Here is a 22899-nt window from a genome sequence, read left to right as displayed (position 1 = left end):
CCTTTCTTTTTTTTTACTTTTATAAAACTTAACGGTAATTTAAGCTTAACAAGTAATCATGAAGAACATTTTAGAACAATCGCAGAACGAAAAGTATACTTTAGTGATACAGTCAACTTGGTGGATGGCAAGAAATTTGAAGAATATTGACAGAGAATACATGTAGTATCGAAAAATTTCCAGCTATACCTGAGTTGCCCCCAAGGGCAATAAACCATAGAGCCGAACAGCTAAGTAGACCCTTCGCGAGGTGCCTGGATGACGTACGAGTGCGAGAGAAGTATGTAGTGGGAGAATGCGGAATAAAGGAATCGGTTTAGGATAAATAGAGAGAGCAACGAAGGCAAGGGGGTTGTTATTGGTATTGTCGAGGCGAAAGCCATCGTCGTCGTTGTGTGGTGTGTGTCTCGCGAAAGAGTCGTCGTCAAATTGTATTAATATCCAATTAGCTTTAGTTCAATTATTGTAATTTCATCACTCATGTAAAATATATTCATTCCTATCAAACAAAAAACACGAACCTGCATAGATACCACATATATGTGTACAGATAGTACAAATTATTGAAGGAAGAGATTCTTACAAGTCACAGGGGAGTAATGTTTGTATGATCCTTCATACTTTTCCGATAACCAGAAAAATCCATTACCAAATCTATTTCATCGACATCGTCGCCCAGAAGCCGACCCTCTACATCATCTTTGGATCTTCTGAATAGCCTGCAATTGAGACAGATAACACAAGAGAATTAATACGTTTATTAAAACAATGTTAAAACATCGATGTACGAATTAAAACACATATTACCTTCATTCATATTTAAAGATGATTTATTCTCAATTCAACAATATTATACAACTACATCAGACTTTTTTTTTCTATCAAACTATGTATGTACGTTATAATATTGCCGCAATCGATCTAAATGCAATACTGTTAATTGCTATAGAATAAGCATTAGAAGAATCTCAAAATGTTACTTAATCTGATACAAGACGTAAATCCAATAACCAAATTAGTCACAATATACTTCATACCATTATTCCTACTAGTAAGCAGATTAGCAGGACACAATGCCAAATTAGCTGAAGAAAAAAGGTGCTAGAGAACATTCTCCTTTCAATCAATAGAGAGATTTATAAGTAGTGCCTCTTCGAATATTGCTGTAACATTATAAACTTCCGAGACAATTTCCAACTGACAAACATATGCAGATCACACAAAATAAATATTGTATAGTAAAAACATGCAAAATAATATACAAACGAAAGATTGATATAAACTAGTCACTCCTTAGGATCAAGTAACATGTTCAATAGATAACGTGTATATTTAAAAAAAATATTAATATTTATTTACAAAGTCTTTTTATACAATAATTGAAATTATTATTACATTTGGTATAAACTTACAATAGTAGTACAGTATTTAATTAAAATTGTCTTTTGCAGTTTTTCATAAAATTAGTTTGAAACTCACAGCCCGTTTTAATCGTTTGCAATACAATTAAAACTGTTCGATAACAATAAAAAACATACTACCTACGTATTAAACACGTACAATTGAATTAGTAATTTGACTACAATTTTCATTTAGCTCAGTTAATCACTTTTAACGTTTGTTAGTATAATACAATACTGGTAACTAAAATAATGAACAACAAGCATATAAATTCCAACAAAACTAACAGCTTGATTGAATTAGTACGATAATTTACATTGTTAAAATCATTTAGCCGCAATTCCATCAAGCAATAGGATTATTATAGTTCCGCACGAATTTTGAAAGCATAGAATTTGTTTGACCGTACCTGGATAGCGTCGACGTCGATCTGTGCATAATAGGTATTGGAGTATCGTCTAAACCGCGATGAAGAGATATCGTATCTAACTCGATCATTCTTGCCGTAGAATGAGCTTGCATCGCCGACAAATACTCTGGTGTTTCTAGGGTAACCTTTGTCGGTTTGCGATATCTATTGGATAAAAGAGAAAAAAGTAAATCACTATAGAATACTCTACCTATGAAATTTTTCTTTACTCGCTGCTCGATACGTACAATTTTAAGAGCAAAGAACTGCCAACTACGGATGCTGAACTTAGTGCCATTGCCGCTGATGACATCCATGGTTGAAGAAAGAATCCAAAAGGACTAAATATTCCAGCAGCAATAGGAATACCCAGCAAATTGTAAATACTGGCAAATAAAAAATTCAGCCTTATTCGGCGGACTGTTTTTCTCGATAAATCCAGACAAGCGATAACGTCCAAGAGATCGTTCTAAAAAGTTCATATCAGTAAGCGTTAGCGTGGTATGTAAAGATAAGCTTTTGAAAAACAGAAGAATTTCTTGAACTGACTCGCATAAGGACTACATCGGCAGCTTCTACAGCAACATCTGTACCGGAAGAGATTGCAATACCAACGTCTGATTGTGCAAGAGCAGGACTGTCGTTAACACCATCTCCTACCATTACAACTCTTAAACCTTGATCTTGTAAACGCTGAATTTTAGCAACTTTATGCGAAGGTAAGACTTCTGCGAATACTCTGGTGATACCGACCTACATGTACACGAACGATAGATATTATAAAAAATTCGTAAGAATATACTGAAAATGGAAGCTTACTTGTCTGGCAATGGAAGCAGCAGTCTTTCTATTATCTCCTGTTAAAAGTATAACTTCTAAGCCCATCTTTTTTAAAGTATAAATTGCCAGATGGGCTTCCGGTTTAACCGTATCAGCGACACTGATCATAGCGACCAATACGTTATTCACCGCTGCTAAAACAGCAGTATGGCCCAAATCTTCCTCGGTAACCATTTTCTGCTCTACTTCTTGAGGTATATTTACCGCATTCCTTAGCATCCACTCTCTGTTACCGATGCAAATCTCATATTCATCGTCTGCGTTAGTTTCATCACCGTGGGAATCCGGACTGAGCAATAATTCTAGATCCAGATTTAGTCTTTCCTGACTCGCACTCGAAATTGGCGCAGTATCGATCGGTACACTGTTCAAAGTGTACGTTCCAGAAGATAAATTTTTCACCTGATTCACATAGTTAACAATTGCTTCTGATTTGAACGCATGAGCCAAAATTGTCGAAATATGCGATACTTTGCATTTAAGTCCACAACCACCAACCGCTTGAAAGTTGGTGCATTGTCCTGTTGCTTCGGAATCAATGGTTTCCTTTACATAGCGAACAATCGCTTGAGAAAAAAGATAATTTATTAAGCCTAACGATCTGAATAACGAATAATAATAAGGAATGTAAATAAGTTCGATATGTTACCTGATGCGATCGGATGCTCGCTATTTGTTTCGGCAGTACAAATAATCACTAAGAATTTTGCTAGCGAGCAAACTTTTTCGTTCACGAAAAGACTTATCTTCGTTATCATTGGCACACCATGCGTTATTGTTCCAGTCTTATCGAATACAATACATTTAACTTTGTGCGCATTTTCCAAAGGCTCAGCACCCTTTATTAGAATACCGTTTAACGCACCAACACCAGTACCAACCATAACAGCGGTCGGTGTGGCCAATCCTAACGCGCATGGACATGCGATCGCCAATACGCAAAGAGCACTTCGAAAAGCATATTGAAATATAATCTCTTCCCTGTTTATACCGTGTTTGTCAATTTGATCATTGTGCAAAATTGGTAAATTATTGATATTTACATATCCCACTATCGTCCAAATGATCAAAGTCACTATAGAAACGGCTATTACAAGGGGGATGAAGTAACCCGCTATCTTATCCGCTAAATGTTGAATAGGTGCTTTATTCGTTTGTGCCTCTTCTACCAATCGTACAATTTGTGCCAACGTCGTGTGTTCTCCGGTATGCGTGGCAGTAATTAGGAGCGGACCATTTACATTTATCGAACCACCTATCACGACCGATCCTTTCTTCTTTGGCACAGGCATACTTTCTCCAGTTATTAGGCTCTCGTCGCAAGTAGAATGCCCCGACAAAACTCTACCATCGACGGGAACTTTGGCACCTTGCACCACTTTCAACACGTCTCCCCGTTGTACTAAATCTATACTGATTAAACGTTCAGACAAAATCTCACTGTTGGGACCTAACGTGACTAAAACTGCGTCCGTTGCTTTCAGGGACAATAACTTTGATAAAGCTTCCGACGTTTTGCCCTGAAAAAAAAAAAAAAACAAATCGTTATTTTGTATTAGGCGAAGAACGTAAATAGGCAATATAGGCATGTAGAAAGAAGGGAATGAAACCTTTGCAACGTGTTCCAACCATCTCCCCAAACTGATGAACACTAGCAACATCGGGGGAGTATCGAAAAATGTCTGAGGACTAACATGTTCCTGCTTTATCATGGCTGCTGTAAGTACGGCAACCGAGTACAAATAAGATATCGTAGTGGTCATAGAAATTAAAAGATCCATGTTAGTTGTACCGTGTTTTAAAGCTTTGTACGCTTGAACGTAAAAATGCCAGCCACCAAAAAACTGTGAAAATTATTCCATCAAGTTTGCGGATCGTTTCGTTAACGGTCTCTCGAAAAATAATAGATACTCGTAATTACCTGTACTGGCGTAGAAAATATGAAAAGAATTAAGTTCTCCCAAGAAAGACCAGGTACTACACAACACATGTCCTCGTGTTTTTTCTCACCAACTATCATATCTATCATGAAATACGCCATGGCTATCATACATGGTATACCAAAAATTAAAGACACTAAAAACGCTGTCCGCCATTTGTTTATTTCTTCTCTGCACAAGCGAAAGATACGTGTATTTATCGAGGGGGGAGAGAGAGAGAGAGAGAGAGAGAGAGAGAGAGAGAGATAAAGGCTTACTTTTGGTCCAAATAGTCCCTATTTTCCTTGTCCTTATTACTGAACAACGTTGCAGTGAAACCTAACTTATTAACGCACTCGATGATATCTCTAACGCCAAGTTTCTCCACGTCGTATTTGAACTTACCACGCTGCGTTGCTAACGCAACTGCAGCCGAATGAACACCTGGCAATTTCTTTACAGTCGATTCTATCTTATTCACGCAAGATGCACACGTCATACCTGCAATCTACGAAATCAGAACGAATGAATTATAAAGTAGACGACTTGAACGCGAACAACCGTTCAACTCTAGAACTTACTTTCAATTCGATCTCTCCCTGTCCAGTCCCCGGTTCCTCGATCAAAGTAGTAGGGAAGCCCAATTCAGATATACTGGAAGCGATGTCTACCGCCCTTATTTTACTCGGATCAAACGTAACTTCTGCCTTGGCAGCCATCAACGCTACCAAGATGTTACTTACACCGTACAACTTTTTACAATGTTTTTCTATGGCAGCGACACAGGACGCACAGGTCATTCCCTTGAAGAAACAAATCGATCGATCGATTAAGCAAAAATAATAGTGCAACTTTCATTCATCTTCCTTCCGTCCTTTACGCCTAATATTTACCGTTATGTGTAAAAAACATTTCGCCGTTTGATTCCGTGCTTTTACATCGCCCCCTCCGTTCATTTGCAACAAAGGTTCTCCGTCTTTTACGGGATTAACATTCGACGACGACGACGTCTCTACCGGTGTTCCAACAACTTTGTCGTTTATTTCCTTAACGAACGCTGTGAAACCCATTTCTTCGATGAAAGCCGATATTTCTTCGGCAGTTACAGCATTCTCGTCGTAAGAAACCTTAGCTTCCTTGTCCTTCAGGCTAACGTTCACGTCTTTTACTCCTGATTTGTCCGTCAAGACAGCTGCGTCGGAAGAAGAAAAAAGTTCGTTACGGTACTGGTTCGTTGTTACTCGTTACACTATTTATTACTCACCCGTGATTGATTGAACGCAAGACATACAAGTCATTCCATCGACATGTATACTACAATTACTGGTAACAGACTGCGAGGAAAGGTTGTTCTGCGTGCCATCGGTGCTAGTAATTTCTTCCTCGTACAAAGAAGCCTCGAAGCCCATGTTTTCTATAGCTTCGAGCAGTTCGCTAGGCGTAATTTCCTCCGTTTTGTATTCGACGTAACCGAGCTTCTCCTCCAGGATCACCTTAACGCTCAGAACCTCCGGTCGACCGCCTATGCTTCCCTCGATACTCTTCACGCAGCTCTGGCAGCTCATTCCCTCGATGTTAACCTTCATCGTTGACTTCTTCTTCCGAGGTACGCGGATCATATGTGCCGTCGTATCCTCGTAATCGGCCTCGTCCTCGCCATCCCTGAACAACGCGAAAACATCTTTTCACAATCGTTATATCGGGAAACTGCTGCAATTTGTCCTGGGGAATTCACGATCGGCGAATGAACGAGTACACACGCAACGTCTCGAGCTGTCGATAATTTTCGAGAAAAAATAACTTTATCGTTATCGGTTTGATTTGCTTGAAAAGCCTAGCTATAGCTATCATGCGGATATACCAGAATACCACCGAGGAAAATCGTTCGACAAGTTGTCCTCGACTTCGAAATGCTCATTGGCAAACTGCATAATTATCCCCGTTATCGATTCGTCAAGTTTTAAAATCGCGTTCACCGATACAGAAGACTACCACTCACTACCGATACAACGCCATTTACGGTATTTACTTTTTCACTTCTACTGGTACGTAGCATACGTTCCATCTTATCTACGTAACTTTTCCATTTGCATAACTCGCCTGTTCAATCGTTAATGCAAATATCGGAAATTAGGAGATAACTGAAAGGCGGCTCGCCGATGCAACGTTTGCCATACCAAATGTTTTCTCGTTTCTTTGCACGTAGATCGAAAGAAAAAGTTAATATACATGTGTATGTGTATACAGCTGGTTGTCTATCGTCCGTTTCGAGAGATAAGGAAAGATCGACGATATCAACGACACATCGACGTTATTTAATTCGAGAAATCTTACCAAAACGAGTCGTACGTTTTTCCAATCAAGGGTTGTCTATCGTTGTCCATCTTTCTAGCTAACAACGTGGAACAAGTCCCGTTCTACGGTTGAAAATAATCCGATCCGCTGCGTTTGCCAGATTACGCGGAAAATGGTAATTCGGTCGGGGACTAAAAAGCATCGAGGGGGGTGATTAAGAATTTGAAACTAGAGAACGGTTGATAAGCGTTGCAATAATTGCAAAAGTGGGAAAGAAATTCGAAAGGAGCATCGACTTCCTGGGCGATTAAATTGGAAGGAAATCAGAGTGGCCGTATAGTGGGGCGAACAACACCAAATACGCGCGTATGTGTACTCGACTCGAATTGATATCACCGACCGACTGATAACTCTTGTAATCGCTATGCCTCATGATCCCGTCTTTTTGCTCACGGCACACATTCGACCGCTCGTTTGCTCTCTTACAAGGACTAACCGTTGCACACGACCTTCTCTTATCGTCCATCGTTGCTCTCCACCCGTTCTTTTCCGGTTGCAAAAACTCCCTTAACATCCGCGGCAAACGGAGAACGTGCTTCGAGATGACGGTGTTTAAGCACGAAAGGGAAATAATTCGTCACGCTTTCCGCCCGCGCCACTTTCTTCTCCGTACACAGATTTTTCAATATATTAATTAGATTAGCTTTCGAAGAAGCGATAAGCGGGAGAAAACTACTGACCCGATCAGTTTCACGCTTTCAACCATATTGTCTTCGTGAAGCTGCGACGAAGAAGCCGACTTTTGCCGCACAAAGTGCGTTCGATGCACGAAAGGCAGAGCGTACTTCGTAATTCGAATTCGATTCACCGTTCTATCCATTTCGAAAACCTCTCTTTCTACGTACTTTACATCGATCTTATCGAACAAGTTGAATTTCAGACGAAATTCAAGAAATTCCAACTATAAACGAAGAGAAAGAAGAACTGGTACGGTTCTCGTCAGCCTCTTTTATATACCACCGTCGTCGCGTCCCAAGATATAAGCTGCAATGTTTGCTTTCACGTTCATTTGATCTGCTTAAGCGTCGAAATGTTGAGTCTGCGCTTCGCGACAAGTCAAATAGAATTCGATCTGATTTCGAAGTCTCCCGGAAGAAACGAATAAGAAACAATAAGAACTGATCGATCGATGATACTGTTCGATGGAACGCTCTTTTACACTTGGCACAATTTATACTTTCAATTTCAACACTCGTAATTGTTCAAGTACCTCTTCGTCAATCGAGACAAGTTGTTAGATGTTTGTCACGATACATCGTGAACAATTTGCCAATTTTTTTTCAACACTTAAATAGCCGGTGATAACGTAATTGACGAGGAACTGGTAAAACCGCAAACCTTTATCTTGTTTTCTTTCCTTCGGCTGCTTCGTAAAAGCAGCTTCTTTCCTTTCCGTTTTTTCGACAAAGCAAACGAATCGAAAACACGTTGAAAAATAAAACAGCAGAAGAAAATTGAACCGAACCGAAAATTACATTCGCGATTTAATTTCGATCGAACGACGTAAAAACGTTGCGAAAGAGAGGAAGAGAGAAGAGATTCGAATGGAAATGCAAGTGAAACACGTTGAACGGGTAAAATGTGAGCACGGATCGAGCAAGTATCGGTTGGACGAGAGAGAAAGGCGTGCTCCAGTTTTACCTATCGTGGAATACATTTTTCGCCGTCTACCTTTTCCCTTCGACGAATCAAATCGCGCTATTTATTCGACGCTGTTGAAACAACAATTGTCTCGGCTTCTTTGTCAAGTCGAAACGAAGAAACAGGAAGGTTAACAACAGTTAGAAGAAAACTAACTTACCAAAAATTTTTCCTCGAACTCAACAATTTATACTTCCACGTACTTAACGACTTCCGCATTACGACACAAATGAATTTTACACTTTGTATATTGAATATCGTAATTAATTAGAACGTAAAGATTCGTGCATATTTCTCGAATCGGTCGGTTTAAAGGTAAGGCCAGTTGGGGAAACGGAAGAAGCGTACTTGCTGCACAAGTTGCCGATTAGAACACGATCGATCGACGACTATCAAATTTCGAAAGACGATCTATCCACTGTTTCGATTAGAAAATAAAAGCATCGCGAGTTCGTTCTTTGTAATACGATCACTGAATAACATTCTTCTATTCTTTGCGTTCCACCGTCAAAGCATTGTCGCTTAATTCTTAGAAACTATCGCACGATAATTTACGTCTTCGACTTCGTATTCTTTTTCACGAAATTACTTGACGTTTCGAACAACCGAAATATCCTATGGAATTGAAGTATCAAGCTGTATTAACAGTACCGATCTATCGGCAGTAATAAGTAGGAAGCAACAATGGTAAAGAAAATTATTTGTCCTCGGTTTAGTTGACAACTGTTAAATAATTAGCGATAAATGATAATACTATCGGATCTGTTTAAAAATAAATACAAAATTATATACAAAACAAAACACGTGTACTCTATTTTGTATCAATGTTCGTGGTACAAACAAGTCACTTACTCTTCTTTCGTCGATGCCAGCTCTGCATTTGCTCGTTCTTCTTTATCGGTGTGTCCTATAAAGAACAATAATCGAATTCAAACATAATGGAATTAGTTGACATAAGAATATTGCAAAAATTATAGCTTGTAGCTTTGTGAATAATAAGATATAATGCAAGTATTAGGTTACCTGTAGTACTTATTTTATCAAGTTGATGGCTCTCTTCTATTGTTGGATTTTTCTTAACTGCATCCATTTCTTCTACAAAATAATATTGCAAATAGATGAATATATTATTTCAATTGTTTGTTTAAAATATTTTACTTGGCAGTACTTTTATAAATGTTTCAAGTGAAACATGCGAGAATCGAAATAATCGTATGGAAAATGTGTCAACGAAAAATATACAAAAATACATAATTCGTTGCAGCGAATTATAGATAAAATACTGATAAAAAGCGTAAAAGAAAATCCTGCGAATTAATCAGCGCTACTGTCAAATAAAATAGCCAATGAAACGAATTACATCGTGATTTGATATCGTTCGTTCGTGCTATTGTTCGTTAATGTGGAGCATATAACTGTCATATCCGTAAAACAAAATGATTCAACGCGCTTTTAAATTCTATTATATACAATTGAGAAAATATAAAAAGAAGAATACGTACCAGTAAGCCTTGGAAATTAAACAAAATACTTTCGTCGAAGGGAAAAATTCAATTTTGTATTTCAGTTTTTTCACTATTTCACACACGCTATGTACCATCGAAGAGGAATACATTACTCGCAAAATCTTATTCACCGATCTCAACTATCAAGTCAACATATATGTATAAATTTATTATTTACACAGAGATTTTTCAATTTACGTTAGATTTGGCAATTTTCTTCGATTTTTTCAACACTACAGTAACCCCGAGGATTGTCAAAATTAATTACAGTAAAAACCTGATTATCTACTTATATTTTACTAAATATAACACCAACTAAAAAAATAGACGAAATTCAGCAAAAATTATTCGATTATACTGCAATAAACTACATGCGTATTCATACTGACAGACAACACACAGGCAACGGATTTCTGCTCACATCTGTGACACTGAATCACGTTGATACTTTACCGAGGTGCTTTCATCAATCTGAAAATTTTAAGGGTTTGGTTAGTCTCAGGGATACGCGAATCCAAGTAAAGGCCTGTAACCAAAAAATGCAAAAAGTTTAAATTTATTTTCTTCTTTATCTTATTCCTCGTTTCTCGTATATCAAAACGCACAACGAAGGTATTCAAGTTCAATTCAAGTAGTATAATTAAATACTAAAAATCAAATATGAATTTTACTATAAAAATGTTCAAAGTAATAACTATTGTCAATCACTGTAAAGAAACCTTTAGCTTGCACACACGTTCAGTGGATTCTGCTATGTTTTCAACCATTAAACTACGAAATTTCGTGCAACATTTTTCAATACGTTGAATTAAAATGTTCTCTGCTCTTAATAGCTATTATCTTAAAGATAGAGGAATAAAATAGCGGCAAAGTCAATGTTAATGTAATAAGAAATAAAATCAGAATATTTTCCAATTGCAAATAAACATTTGGTCCGTGTTACTTTGAAGAAACATACCGTTCGTTCAACTTCGTCGATCGTTAATTTCATTTTATTAAATCCCGGTATACGTTTACGTATGTTGAATAATGTGCGAGACAACGAAGGAGAAAATATTTCAAATAGCAATGAAACTTGAATAAAATTATTTCTAACGCCACGTTGCGCGTTAATTACTTAAAGTAGGTGATGGTCGCTAAACGTGCGCAATAATAATTCCGTAAAATATAGAAAAATATACGAGGCACATGTAAAAATTACTTGTTATATTTTCAACTATTCCAACAACCAAAGTATCATGAATTTTCATTTTCTTATGTAAGATTTCACATATCTTGTACAAACCTTATATTTTATTGAAATCTTTTTTTAAGTCAATTTTCTGTATGCTTGTCAATCTTTTATTCTTTTAGGACACTTATCATGTTCTTGATAAATCTGTTAATAGTAGTAGTAGCTATATTCTGTACTTCTATTATTTTACTAATTATTTGGAGAAGACAATATTCCAAAAAGCGAACTGAAAGATCACAAAAGGAAACAGTTGTGGGTTTTTTTCATCCATATTGTAATTCAGGTGGTGGTGGTGAAAGAGTACTTTGGGCTGCAGTCAATGCTATACAAACCAGGTATACACATTTTATCACCATTGATTAATAATAAAATACATATACGTAATAATTTCTCCAATCTCAAATTATTTTTTCAGATATCCCAATGTGCACATAGTTATCTATACTGGAGATCTTGAAGCTCATCCAGAACAAATACTTAACAAAACAAAAAAGGTATTTAATTATAAAATTGAATGTAAAGTTGAATTTGTATATTTACATAGACGTGCATGGGTGGAAGCTTCAAAGTATCCTTATTTTACACTTTTGGGACAAAGTTTAGGATCTATTTGGCTGGGTATTGAAGCTTTAAATAACTATGTTCCAGGTAAGAAAGTATTCCTTCGTATTAATTTCAATTACCATTTTCTATTCTAAATGCAACATGTTATTTTTAATTATGCGTGTGTTTGTGTGTGCTTGATGGATATACACATATAGAAAATATTATTTTAGATATTTACATTGATACCATGGGTTATGCATTCACTTATCCATTATTTAGATATATTGGTGGATGTCGAGTAGCAACGTATACTCATTATCCCACAATTTCAACTGATATGTTAAGACATGTTTATAAAAGGGTCATCTCGCATACTAATAAAAGAGTTATAGCCAGGAATCCATTTTTATCAGCAGCCAAGCTTGTATATTATAAATTCTTTGGATATGTATGTACAGAAAAATGATTAAATTATTGTACTTCGGTATTGTAATTTGTATTTCTTACTTCAGGTTTATGGATGGGTTGGTAGCACGGCCGAAATTGTAATGGTAAATTCTTCATGGACTGAAGAACACATTAACACAATTTGGAAATGTCCGCTAAAGACTCATAAAATTTATCCACCGTGCGATGTGAAACATTTATTATCTCTACCACTTCTCAGCGACGATGAAAAATCTAATACTATTCGTATAGTTTCAGTTGCACAATTCAGACCAGAAAAGAATCATCCATTAATGCTGAAAGCTATGTACGAACTTAGGTCAATTGTTAAAGAAGAAGTTTGGGAAAAAGTAAACATAGTACAATTTAATAATACAAATTAGCCTCGTGTTAACAACTCTTACTACATTGCATCATCTTTTCAGATACGATTAGTTCTAATTGGCTCTTGTCGAAATTTTGAAGACGAAAAACGTATGGAAGATATGCAAGATTTATCTAAACACTTTGCATTAGATGAAAACGTAGAGTTTAAATTAAATTTACCATACCCGGAACTTCTCTCGGAACTTCAACGAGCTACGATAGGTTTACACACAATGTGGAATGAACATTTTGGTATCAGCATTGTTGAATGCATGGCAGCAGGATTAATTGTAGTAGCTCATGCTTCTGGTGGCCCAAAGTAATATCTAATTAAATATATAGAATCTACAAAATATGTACTTAGAAAGCGAAACTGAAACGTTAATTACTGTATTCTTTATATTATTACAGAGTTGATATAATAGAAACACAACCAGGGTCTCAAAATGGATTTTTAGCTACAGAAGCTAAAGAGTATGCAACAGAAATAGCACGTATTATTAGGATGGATTCAGAGCCTAGAGAAACTATTAGAAGAAAAGCTAGGTACTAATAGTTTTCTGTTGTTCTTTAAACATTTTTACTTATAAACAATGTTATTAAATATATGCATAATTTTTTTTCTCTTTTTTTTCAGAGCATCAGTAAATCGATTTTCAAATGAAGTCTTTGAAAGAGAATTTTTACGAACAATAGAACCATTTTTTAGACAAAAACAGGAATGATAACGTTTATCATAACTTTTCTAGATTATACATTAAAAGAATAAAATGATGTAATCAAATCCAAAGAGGAATTATCATATATATTTTATTTTTGATACAATAAATAAACTTAGAAAAACATGATACATGTACTTACTATATACATGTACACTTGCATTTAAATAGTACTTATTAAGATATAAAGCATACAACTGTTATTTATCTTATAATTTTGTTTTCATATCCACAACCTTCACATTCTAAAGTGTAACAAGTATTGCCTCCAGCATCTTTATTTTCACATAATTTAAAATGAACGTTAAAATCGTTCAATATCATCTCCACCACTTTTATAGCTGTTTGAGTATGGCAAGTAAGTTTTTTACTTCCAAGATTAATTCTAGACATACCTCTGGCCAAAGTCATCAAAATTATCAACTAAAATATATAAATGATAGTAACATGATTGTAAAAAATTATTTATAATAATTATTTTACGGAAATATATATACCTGATCTTGCATATGTTCATCAACACAAGATCCTGCTAAAATCGTATCCAAAATTTCATTAGCAGCCTGTGTACCTGGTGTTAATTGCTCATGACGTCCAGAACCCAATCCTGAACCTCCTATAATACATCCACCGGTGGTAGTGCATACAACACTATCACCATTTACATTTAGTTAAGAATATACAGTTCATGAAACTAAATTTTTCTGCAACATTTAAATCTTACTTGATGCCAGATCCATTGCCAATAGCTACAGATCTATCTTCTTTGTAAACTTCAATATTTATAGATGGCACTGAAATGCTGTTTTTGTTCAAACCTTCTGTTAAAATTGATCTTACATCATTTGCCATTTTGTGTGCTTCCTGCAAAACATATAGATACATTATTTCAGAAAAATATAATAAAAATAGAAAATACTCCAAAGTGTATACCTACTCTAATGGGAACAACACCTGCAACGTATGCCCATCCAAATATCTCATGAGGAATTCCAGGATCAGTTAAAGTAACAGCTTTCAAAGTCTGTATAGGTTTTACATATAAATGTACTTCTCCACCTCCCTTTGGATAATAACCCCTTCATAGATTATTAAAAAGTTCATATCCTCTACGTAATATCTGTAGCTTATAATAAAATATGAAAAGCAACGTAGTCAGCTCTACATAGATTATACAGACCTTTTTATAACTTTAAAATCAAAATCAGCTCCAAACTTGTTAAGTAATGGCCTCAACACTTCTGTGAGATACTCTATATGTGGTCCCATAGGTACATTTGTGCCGCCTCTAAGAACCAATGTAACCACATCTCTTTGTGGAAAAAAAAGAGCACAGGGTAGAGCAACTTGAGCTAATAAACAAATGCAACCAGCAGTTCCTGTATCTACAAAGAATGTATGATTTTTGTCTGCATGTAAATGAGAAGGTTTAAATTCCAAATCTGTTGATCCTATATGTGCTCCATGAACTTCTGCATTACACATATTCTTTAACAGTTCCACTCCTATGATAATATTGAAACAAAAAGTAATTTGACAATAAATGTAAATTATGTTTTAACCAATAAATATATACCTTTTAAATGTTGGGCAGCAAGTCCTGGCTTAGGCCGACCTGCTCGTATATTATTAATCTTAACTGGAATTTTATATAATGCACTTAAACAAAGTGCTATTCTTAATACTTGACCACCCTGGGCATGAAAAGAAACATAATTTTTTCCCATATTTTAAATGAAAATATTTAAACAGTAATAATCATTTGTATCGCTGCCTAACCTTGCATGCATATTATGAAATAAATAATTTTAAAATACGTACACCTTCGCCCAAACTTCCGTCAATTTGTATTAAAGATGACATGTTATATCAATGATGCAATCAAACGTGCAAAATATACGTATATGACAGCCTCGAAAAATAATTTTGCTCCCGATTATTTCTTCAAAAACTTTTAATCAAATTTATGTTCCTTACTTATATTATTCTACAATATAATGTTAGAGTGCATTTTGCATGTAAAACTTTGTCTTTAATATACGCACGTATGTACATATATTTCAATTATATATGGTACTAAATATGTAAGTAATGCCACATATTAACTCTAGGAATGTTTTGTTGTAAACACAGTTGTCCGTAACTTCGCTATTACACATAATTCACTATATTGTTAATATTATATATAAAATAGGATGATCATTGAAGTACTGTAAAGCAAAAAATAATTTATTTATTAACATATAATACAATTGTATTAAATATTATACCATGATAACGATACGTGCTATTTTTTCACATTCATTATTTAACGTACAAAAAATGTAAAATTGCATTAAATAATTTGTTGGCATAAAATGTAAGAAATTTATGACAATACTTTCTACTTGCACTATTAATATTTAATGTTTAACTTTTCACTAGGGGAAGAAAAAACAGTTTTGCAATTTTAAATACATCTTAATTTTACTAAAGTTCTCCAATTTTTCCTTTTTACTAATTTTCTTAGTACAAAGTTAAAGTATTTATAATCCACAATGTAACAAATTTTTGTTATCATTTTACAACAATGTAATTAGAAAAAATACTATAACAAACTTGTCTATATATTTTTCTTTACAATCTTCAAAAAGAAGATTAAAATATTTAAATCAATTTACAATATTGTATATTTTGTACCATAATTTTATACAATAATCATATTTCAAGATTAAATGGTCCATAGAATATTATTTCGCATTGTTCTTTCTTTAAATATTTACGATCCTTACACTCATATGTAATGTGTTTTACACAAAAAGTTATATACTTCATAGAAGATAATTGTTAAACCTTACCCTATCCTTTATTACACAAAAACTCCTATTATGTATATATTGTACAAATCTTTCATACTTTATAATTCAATTGAATATATCCTTGAATGATAGTTCTGTGCATTGAAATTGTTCCGAGATATGTAATTTCACTTTTCTTTTATTTTAATAATCTCTTTTAAAGAAATATTCTTATAATGTGAAATCAAATAAAAATTCAGGATATAGATATGACTTATGACTAGTATAAATTGGCTAAAAATACAGGCGCATTATAAAATAAACTCTTCTCTTCAAGATAATTATCTCTTTAGCACTATGAACAACATTATAAACAACATTTTTTTACGCAATTCAAGAACAAGGTGGTTTATAAACAATAAGAACATGATGCTTTTGTTTTTTACAACTAATCTTTCTTGTTTTAATATTGTACAGTTGAATGAAATGTTGTTTAATATAAATTATTTACTATACTTCATTTGGAGTATTTTTGTTTCAGTTTTGTGTGTGTATGTGTGTCATCACACTATGAAATTAGTACAAAATCTAAGGTATGAAATGAAGAGATAATAAACTGTAATAGACAAGTATTTAATTCTTAAATGCTCAAAATGATTTTGCTGCCTTTTAGTGATTGCCACATTTAAAAACTACATTAGTAAAAAATCCTATCACAAATTGTGGCTTTAATGTATTATTCTTACTCTTAATTTGTAATACTATACAGCTTAAATTAATTTTACACGTAATTATACTTTCACAGCTGATACTTTTTGTGTTGATTTTCAAAAATGTTTGCTCAAAGCATTCAGTGTTATATTACTAACCTTTTGCGCTCTTAATTGTATTTATTAATAACATACATACATCGCATTCTTGAAACACTGTCTAATAATTTTATAAAAAACACTGTCTAACTTTGAACTAATCCTGGATCATGTTCAATATGACCTAGATTGAAGGCAACTGCTGTCTTTTGAGATTCTTTTGGTCGTTACACGTATTAATTATTTATGTAAAATAAATGAAATTGAGAAGTGGTAATTAGTTACCAAAATTAATGAAGTTTTCACTAAACGTGAATACGTTACAAATGTGAGAAACACAATTTGAGTACAAAAGGTTTAGCAGTTAGACTGTTTAATATAAATGCGTACTTACAATTTTTACTTAACTCAAATATTGTAAAACCATTTGACAAATGTTTGCCCTATTTACATCCATTCATACACTTCTTAAACAATATATAATTTAAATACAGTCTCGCGACAGAACATCAAGTAGTAATTTAAATTTTGCACAATTTGTAGCATTAAAATTTATTAAACATTTTGATCTTCCTAAATAAATTTATTAATTTTCTATAATTTATTTCTTTGAATAATTTTTTAACTTTATATTTATACTCACGTATAATTGATTTTCTTTCACATATCTAACATCTTTTGCAAATATACGCAAATACTTACGATGAAGTATTCATGAAGTACAAATTACAATGGACATTGTATCACATTAACCTTACTAAAATACAATTTGCTTGTTCGATTCTTATTCATTTCTTTCATTTTTTTTCTTATGTCACTTGTATGCTTTATAGAATAACAGTAACTGATAATTGTTGATTTGAGAATGAAAATCGTCGTCTATTTTGTAAAAAAATATGGTATAATTTAAAAAAGAAAACAACGGGATGTTTTAATACATTCCATATGTGCAAGACTACGTTCATTGCGAATTTAAATACTCTGTTTTGAAATATTTTTTCGGCTTTGTTTCTCAATATGACATAAAAAGAAGTATATCAAATTTCGCCATCCGACGTAAATACAGTGATATTTGTACTTTCTATTGAATTTCTAACAAAATGTATTTCTAATTTCAAACTGAAGCCTAATTTATTTTCGTGCTCAATACGTTGAATAAATATTGAACTTCTGATCCAGCACCTTAAAAATAATCAATAATCAGTTGCAACAGATTCCTATTTACCTTTTGCTAATATTTTCAATTATAATCATTCAATATTAATATCTTACTTTAAGGCCCCGATACTGCCGTTTAACGTCTCTTATTTGCATGACGTCGACCGAACTTACGATTTTTTCTATAAGGAAGAGGGAACAAAAAAAAAAAAAATGTATTATTATATGATTGAGAAGTATTAATATAGAACATCAAAGGATTCGAAAAATGTACCTGATTTTACTCGGTGAAGGAACCGGAGTATGTTCGGCGATAACAGGTAATACAGAAGTAAATTTATCAGTTGGACGTAAAAGACGTGCTGTACGAGAGGATAATCTCCATATCAGTCTTTGTCTGTGAGGAGTCTGCTCTTGGGCATTATATTTGCTCAATATAGCACCCACATCTTCATGTGTGGAAAAAAAACTTGTATCTGAAATCTGTAAAAACAACATACCAAATATTTATTAGCTTACCTATTACATTTACTAGCTTTTATGAAAACTTAAAAATTACCAAATTGATATAATATTACCTTGCATATTTTCTGAAGTTCTATAGCAAATTCTAAAAGTCTAAGCAGCTGATGTTTTGATGTTATAGATGTATTGATAGTAGAGGAACTAGGAATAACTGTTGCAGGTATGGGAGTATCTGTATTAGTATCTAATCGATTAACTGCACCATCTAAATATGTGCAGAGTAAAACAAGTGCCACTTCTGATGGCTTCAAACTTGCACAATTGCCATTACAAGCAACCATCTCTAACCTAAGAAGAAGCTCAGATTCCTAAAATAAGGCAAGCAATAAATTTATAATGTTCTAATTAGTGCAATATCGTACATTTGTAAATAAACAAACAAATATCTTACTGTAACAATACTGGTATATATGTCTCCTAGTCCTAACTGTGATGCAATTGCAAGGAACATTGCATTGAATAACCGAAGAAAGGTTAAAGATGTAATAGGTTGAGTACCAGGTGCCCATTCTAACTTATTCCTTATTACTTCTGACATACGTTTAAGATCACCACCAGTGCATTTGCACTGAGAAATAGAGACTAAGTGATCAGCATCCAATGACTGTGCTAATTGGACAGCAGCTATGTGAAAAGCAGATACACTGATACAAGCCATATGTTTTGGTCTTGCTTTCATTTTTGTTAAAAAGCGGTCCATTAAATTGATGGCAACAAAAAATACATCCGATGGTAAATCATACCATACTTTCAAACACCTCAAAACATGGGCTGATCCATCACGACCTCCAATTGTTATTTCATCATTCTGAAAAGAAGAAAACACACGTTTTATAAAGATAACAAAATATGTATGAATACTTTTATAGTAATATACAGTACATAAAAATATCAAATTATTCTAATTCAATATTCTAGATGATTTATATACTTACTTGTGATATAGTAGATAACTGAAGGTTAGGTTGATATTTTACTTCAAGAACCAAAGCTTCTTGCAGCTGTTCAAGTAGCGGGTGGATTGCATCCGGTACAGGCAAGCCCGATGTGTCCATTCCTGCAATGTGTGACTAGCAGCTCACCACAACAACGATGAGAGGGTAAAGTGATGCAAAATATGCGTAGTGTGGCTGATAATATGAATGTCACACAACAAGAATGGCGCAGCTGGCTAGCCTTGTATCTATAAAAAAAATTAATAATAATGATATTAAAAGAATTTTGTATTAAATTATTTATCAATTAAGTTACATACATATGTTTTTAAAGCAATTTTAAATTGCAACTGTATTTACTTGATTTGTGATATAGAACAGACTTTGCAAATGATATACATTTTTTAAATACAATAATTGAATATAAAAAATGAATAAACATGGTAATGGTTTTTCTCGTACAATATAAACATTTTCTTCGAGCAACAATAATTAATTCATCATTTAAATTTTAAGGCTTACAGATTTTAGAAAAATTAAAATATTCCTTGTTCTTTATTATAATCATTTCCTATCATTCTACGCGTACGTGTTTGCATCCACGTGCCGGCAACTAAATTAGTTGAAAGTTTCAAGAATGTACTAGAAAAGCATTTCATTCGAAATAACTTCGACCGACTTCAATCTACCATCTTTTTCTCTCATGCATTTATTTCCTGACAGTACATTGACTTAAAATTCTATCGAAATAACATTTCTACAAAATTTTATTCATCGTAAAATATTTAAATATATTGCTATAAAGATCGATTCGATTTATTATTTTTCTTTCAAGTTCGTAACACGATTCTAATATATTTCTAACATTTTTAAAACGAATTTTTTATTGCTATCGAAATATCGAAATTCCTACACGTAATAAAAAGAATTGGGATATTGTTTATAATATAACACGACATTTAGAGTTTAACAAATGTTGCAATTATAAAGTCAGTTACATTTTTGCACAACTACCACGAGCTGTATTTCGATAACCAGTATAATAGTTACTACACATTCAAAAAATATCTATGATAATTACAGATAATTCCTTACTACATACAGTAACTTTTCTTGAAATCCATAAAGAATAATTAATGTTGTAAAGATATGATGAAATTTAGACAAAAATCCAATACTTATTGCGAAACTTTGAAGATTAAATAATTCGAAACAAAGAACAATATTTAATAAATTCAAATTCAATAAATACAAACCAATAATAGATTGGAAAACGATTGGAATTACTGTAGCGTAAAAACAATTGCCGTATAAAATAATGTAACAACAGATTGTTGTAAAATCATCTTCACGAATAGTCTCATTTGCAATATAAAAAAAAAATATATGATGTGTTTACAATAATTCAATTATGCTACTGACACGCGTCATTGAAAAAAGAACGTATAGAAATGTATTGAACGGCTGATGCAACGAATTGTCAAAATTAAAGGTATAACGAGAATTCGCTCAAATCATCTCGAACTACTTACTTGTATCACATACTGAATGAAAACAAACTATGTAGTTTTGAAATATACAAATATGCGAATCAAGTTTTCTCTCAAAATTTAATTAGAATGAACTAACTGAGATGCAAAGTGGAATATAAATCAACATTTACTAAAGCGACGAATAAAAGGGAGTCTAAATAAATAATTCTGAAAAAAAAAAAAAACAGCGCAAATGCGAAAAATATATTTACGCGTCAATTACCTTCCAATATTACACCACGTATGTAAATTTATTACATATTCGTAAACGACTGACGGACTCCATCGTCTTAAGGAAACTATTGAAATGTATTGCTAGAGAGGGAGAGAACCATAAAAAAATAATAATTTATTCCCTAAGGTTCCAAAAATATCTCTTACTATGAGATTCTTTTTTGAATTCTGTTGGATGAAGCAGAATGAGAAACAAATTTTAAAAAAGGGATACTACAAAACAGAAAATTGCTTGGCTAATAATAATAACCAATTATTATAAAACAAGAAAAATTAATGAATAAATTAATGCAAGAAATGTTTATGTATTGATCGTTGATCAACTCGGTGTATTGGCGGCAAAATATTTATAATATGGTTTTGTATATAATAATAAACATATATACGTACTGTATATTGCAAACACTGTGATTTTATGAAATCATACAACCACTAAAAAATTGTATGTACTGTTCTTTTTTTTTTTTTTATTTTTTACGTAAGAGCAATGATCTCTCACACAGAGCGAAACGTACGCTCCTCTCGCGCGCGCATCCGAACGATACTGTAAGTTGCATCTGCTTTCTGAATCGTCACAGTGAACAATACCCGAATCACTACGAATACGTACGAATTTGAACGAAGTTAACCGTGAAACAGTATCAAGATAAAGTACGAAATTTCTTATTAAACAAATCCTTTATTTTTACAAAATATCATTTTATCATGTGTTTACATGAAACCAAAAAAATTGAACTTAAACATTCACCGAAAATTTTTATTTATATCATATACATAAATGAATAACAACAACTTTTGTAATGACTCAAGCTTCCAAATAACAAAATTAAATAAAAATATCTCTATGAATATGTTTTATAACTGAATAGGATTAAAATTTGTTCCTATGTTTGATAAAAATTCACGTATGAATTTAATAAAAAGCGATTTATAAAAATTGACATGTACATATGCATTTATACGTATACGTTCAGCTTTATTTCCCTTGTTATTTTATATTGCTTTGAACTCAGTAATCGTAAATAAACGTTGCTTTTAAAATAATCGAGTTAACTGAATTCAGAATTAGAATACGAATATGTTGTAAAACGTACAGATGCCGTTCACTATTGTTAATTTACTGAAAACAAAAACAAAAATTTTAATGCAATTATATGTCATGCGTAAAGTTTCAATTAGACTAGCAAAAAAACTGAAAAATCTATTGAATGTACAATAATATTATAGATACTAATATCAAAAAACATATCGACATTATACAAAACATACATCATAAGCTATCTAACAATTATTAATTCTACTTTTCTTGTTACCACCATTTTGTTTAGTTAGACCCTTGGAGGAGTTTTGTAAATATTTGTAAAAAAATAATAATATTTTAGGAAAACACTTACCCGGATGCGTCCGAAACGCTTTTACGTCAATAGATCACCCAATCTTGGCTGTTTTATCGTATTTGCCAAAATAGATAGGAAATAGAATCACAAACGAACTACTCCGTTTGACAGTTGTCTTAACAATAAGAAATGGCGGAGCTATGTACGTTC

General features: G+C 33.2%; 4 protein-coding genes across 9 annotated transcripts; 1 reads left to right on the top strand and 3 right to left on the bottom strand.

Moving 5' to 3' along the window:
- Positions 1-212: 212 nt before the first annotated feature.
- Positions 213-10191, bottom strand: LOC108579446 (copper-transporting ATPase 1). Of its 5 annotated transcripts, XM_017942988.1 has the most exons (16): positions 10068-10191; positions 9589-9660; positions 9418-9472; positions 5834-6231; positions 5463-5761; positions 5151-5372; positions 4848-5077; positions 4572-4761; positions 4261-4494; positions 3300-4170; positions 2630-3216; positions 2360-2563; positions 2059-2279; positions 1811-1975; positions 584-719; positions 213-499 (listed from the first exon to the last, which is right to left on the bottom strand). In XM_017942988.1, exons 2-15 carry the CDS (start codon positions 9653-9655, stop codon positions 587-589), a joined length of 3876 nt encoding a protein of 1291 aa, XP_017798477.1. In that variant the 5' UTR covers positions 9656-9660; positions 10068-10191; the 3' UTR covers positions 213-499; positions 584-586. The 5 variants fall into 5 exon arrangements, with proteins under 5 accessions (XP_017798477.1, XP_017798474.1, XP_017798475.1 ...); XM_017942985.1 differs by having other exon boundaries at positions 213-719; XM_017942986.1 differs by lacking the exon at positions 10068-10191 and adding an exon at positions 9734-9771 and having other exon boundaries at positions 213-719.
- Positions 10192-11308: 1117 nt separating this feature from the next.
- On the top strand, positions 11309-13388 carry LOC108579363 (GDP-Man:Man(3)GlcNAc(2)-PP-Dol alpha-1,2-mannosyltransferase). The gene is made up of 8 exons (XM_017942887.1): positions 11309-11328; positions 11424-11639; positions 11720-11952; positions 12081-12298; positions 12363-12647; positions 12723-12982; positions 13075-13209; positions 13301-13388. Exons 1-8 carry the CDS (start codon positions 11309-11311, stop codon positions 13386-13388), a joined length of 1455 nt encoding a protein of 484 aa, XP_017798376.1.
- A 198-nt stretch (positions 13389-13586) lies between these two features.
- Positions 13587-15285, bottom strand: LOC108579380 (RNA 3'-terminal phosphate cyclase). The gene is made up of 7 exons (XM_017942905.1): positions 15204-15285; positions 14959-15076; positions 14563-14887; positions 14320-14461; positions 14107-14246; positions 13880-14033; positions 13587-13805 (listed from the first exon to the last, which is right to left on the bottom strand). The coding sequence occupies exons 1-7, from the start codon at positions 15243-15245 to the stop codon at positions 13587-13589; spliced, it is 1140 nt and encodes a 379-aa protein (XP_017798394.1). The 5' UTR covers positions 15246-15285.
- Positions 15286-18245: 2960 nt separating this feature from the next.
- Positions 18246-22857, bottom strand: LOC108579370 (cyclin G). Of its 2 annotated transcripts, none has more exons than XM_017942894.1 (6): positions 22747-22857; positions 19587-19834; positions 19043-19459; positions 18705-18959; positions 18401-18609; positions 18246-18308 (listed from the first exon to the last, which is right to left on the bottom strand). In XM_017942894.1, exons 2-6 carry the CDS (start codon positions 19704-19706, stop codon positions 18263-18265), a joined length of 1047 nt encoding a protein of 348 aa, XP_017798383.1. In that variant the 5' UTR covers positions 19707-19834; positions 22747-22857; the 3' UTR covers positions 18246-18262. The 2 variants fall into 2 exon arrangements, with proteins under 2 accessions (XP_017798383.1, XP_017798384.1); XM_017942895.1 differs by lacking the exon at positions 22747-22857 and adding an exon at positions 21743-21777.
- Between the last annotated feature and the right edge of the window lie 42 nt (positions 22858-22899).

This window comes from Habropoda laboriosa, unplaced genomic scaffold (assembly GCF_001263275.1).
Source record: "Habropoda laboriosa isolate 0110345459 unplaced genomic scaffold, ASM126327v1 scaffold76, whole genome shotgun sequence".
Taxonomy (NCBI): domain Eukaryota; kingdom Metazoa; phylum Arthropoda; class Insecta; order Hymenoptera; family Apidae; genus Habropoda; species Habropoda laboriosa.
The sequence above is the reverse complement of the archived record's forward strand: the minus strand, read 5'-3'. Positions and strand labels throughout refer to the sequence as shown.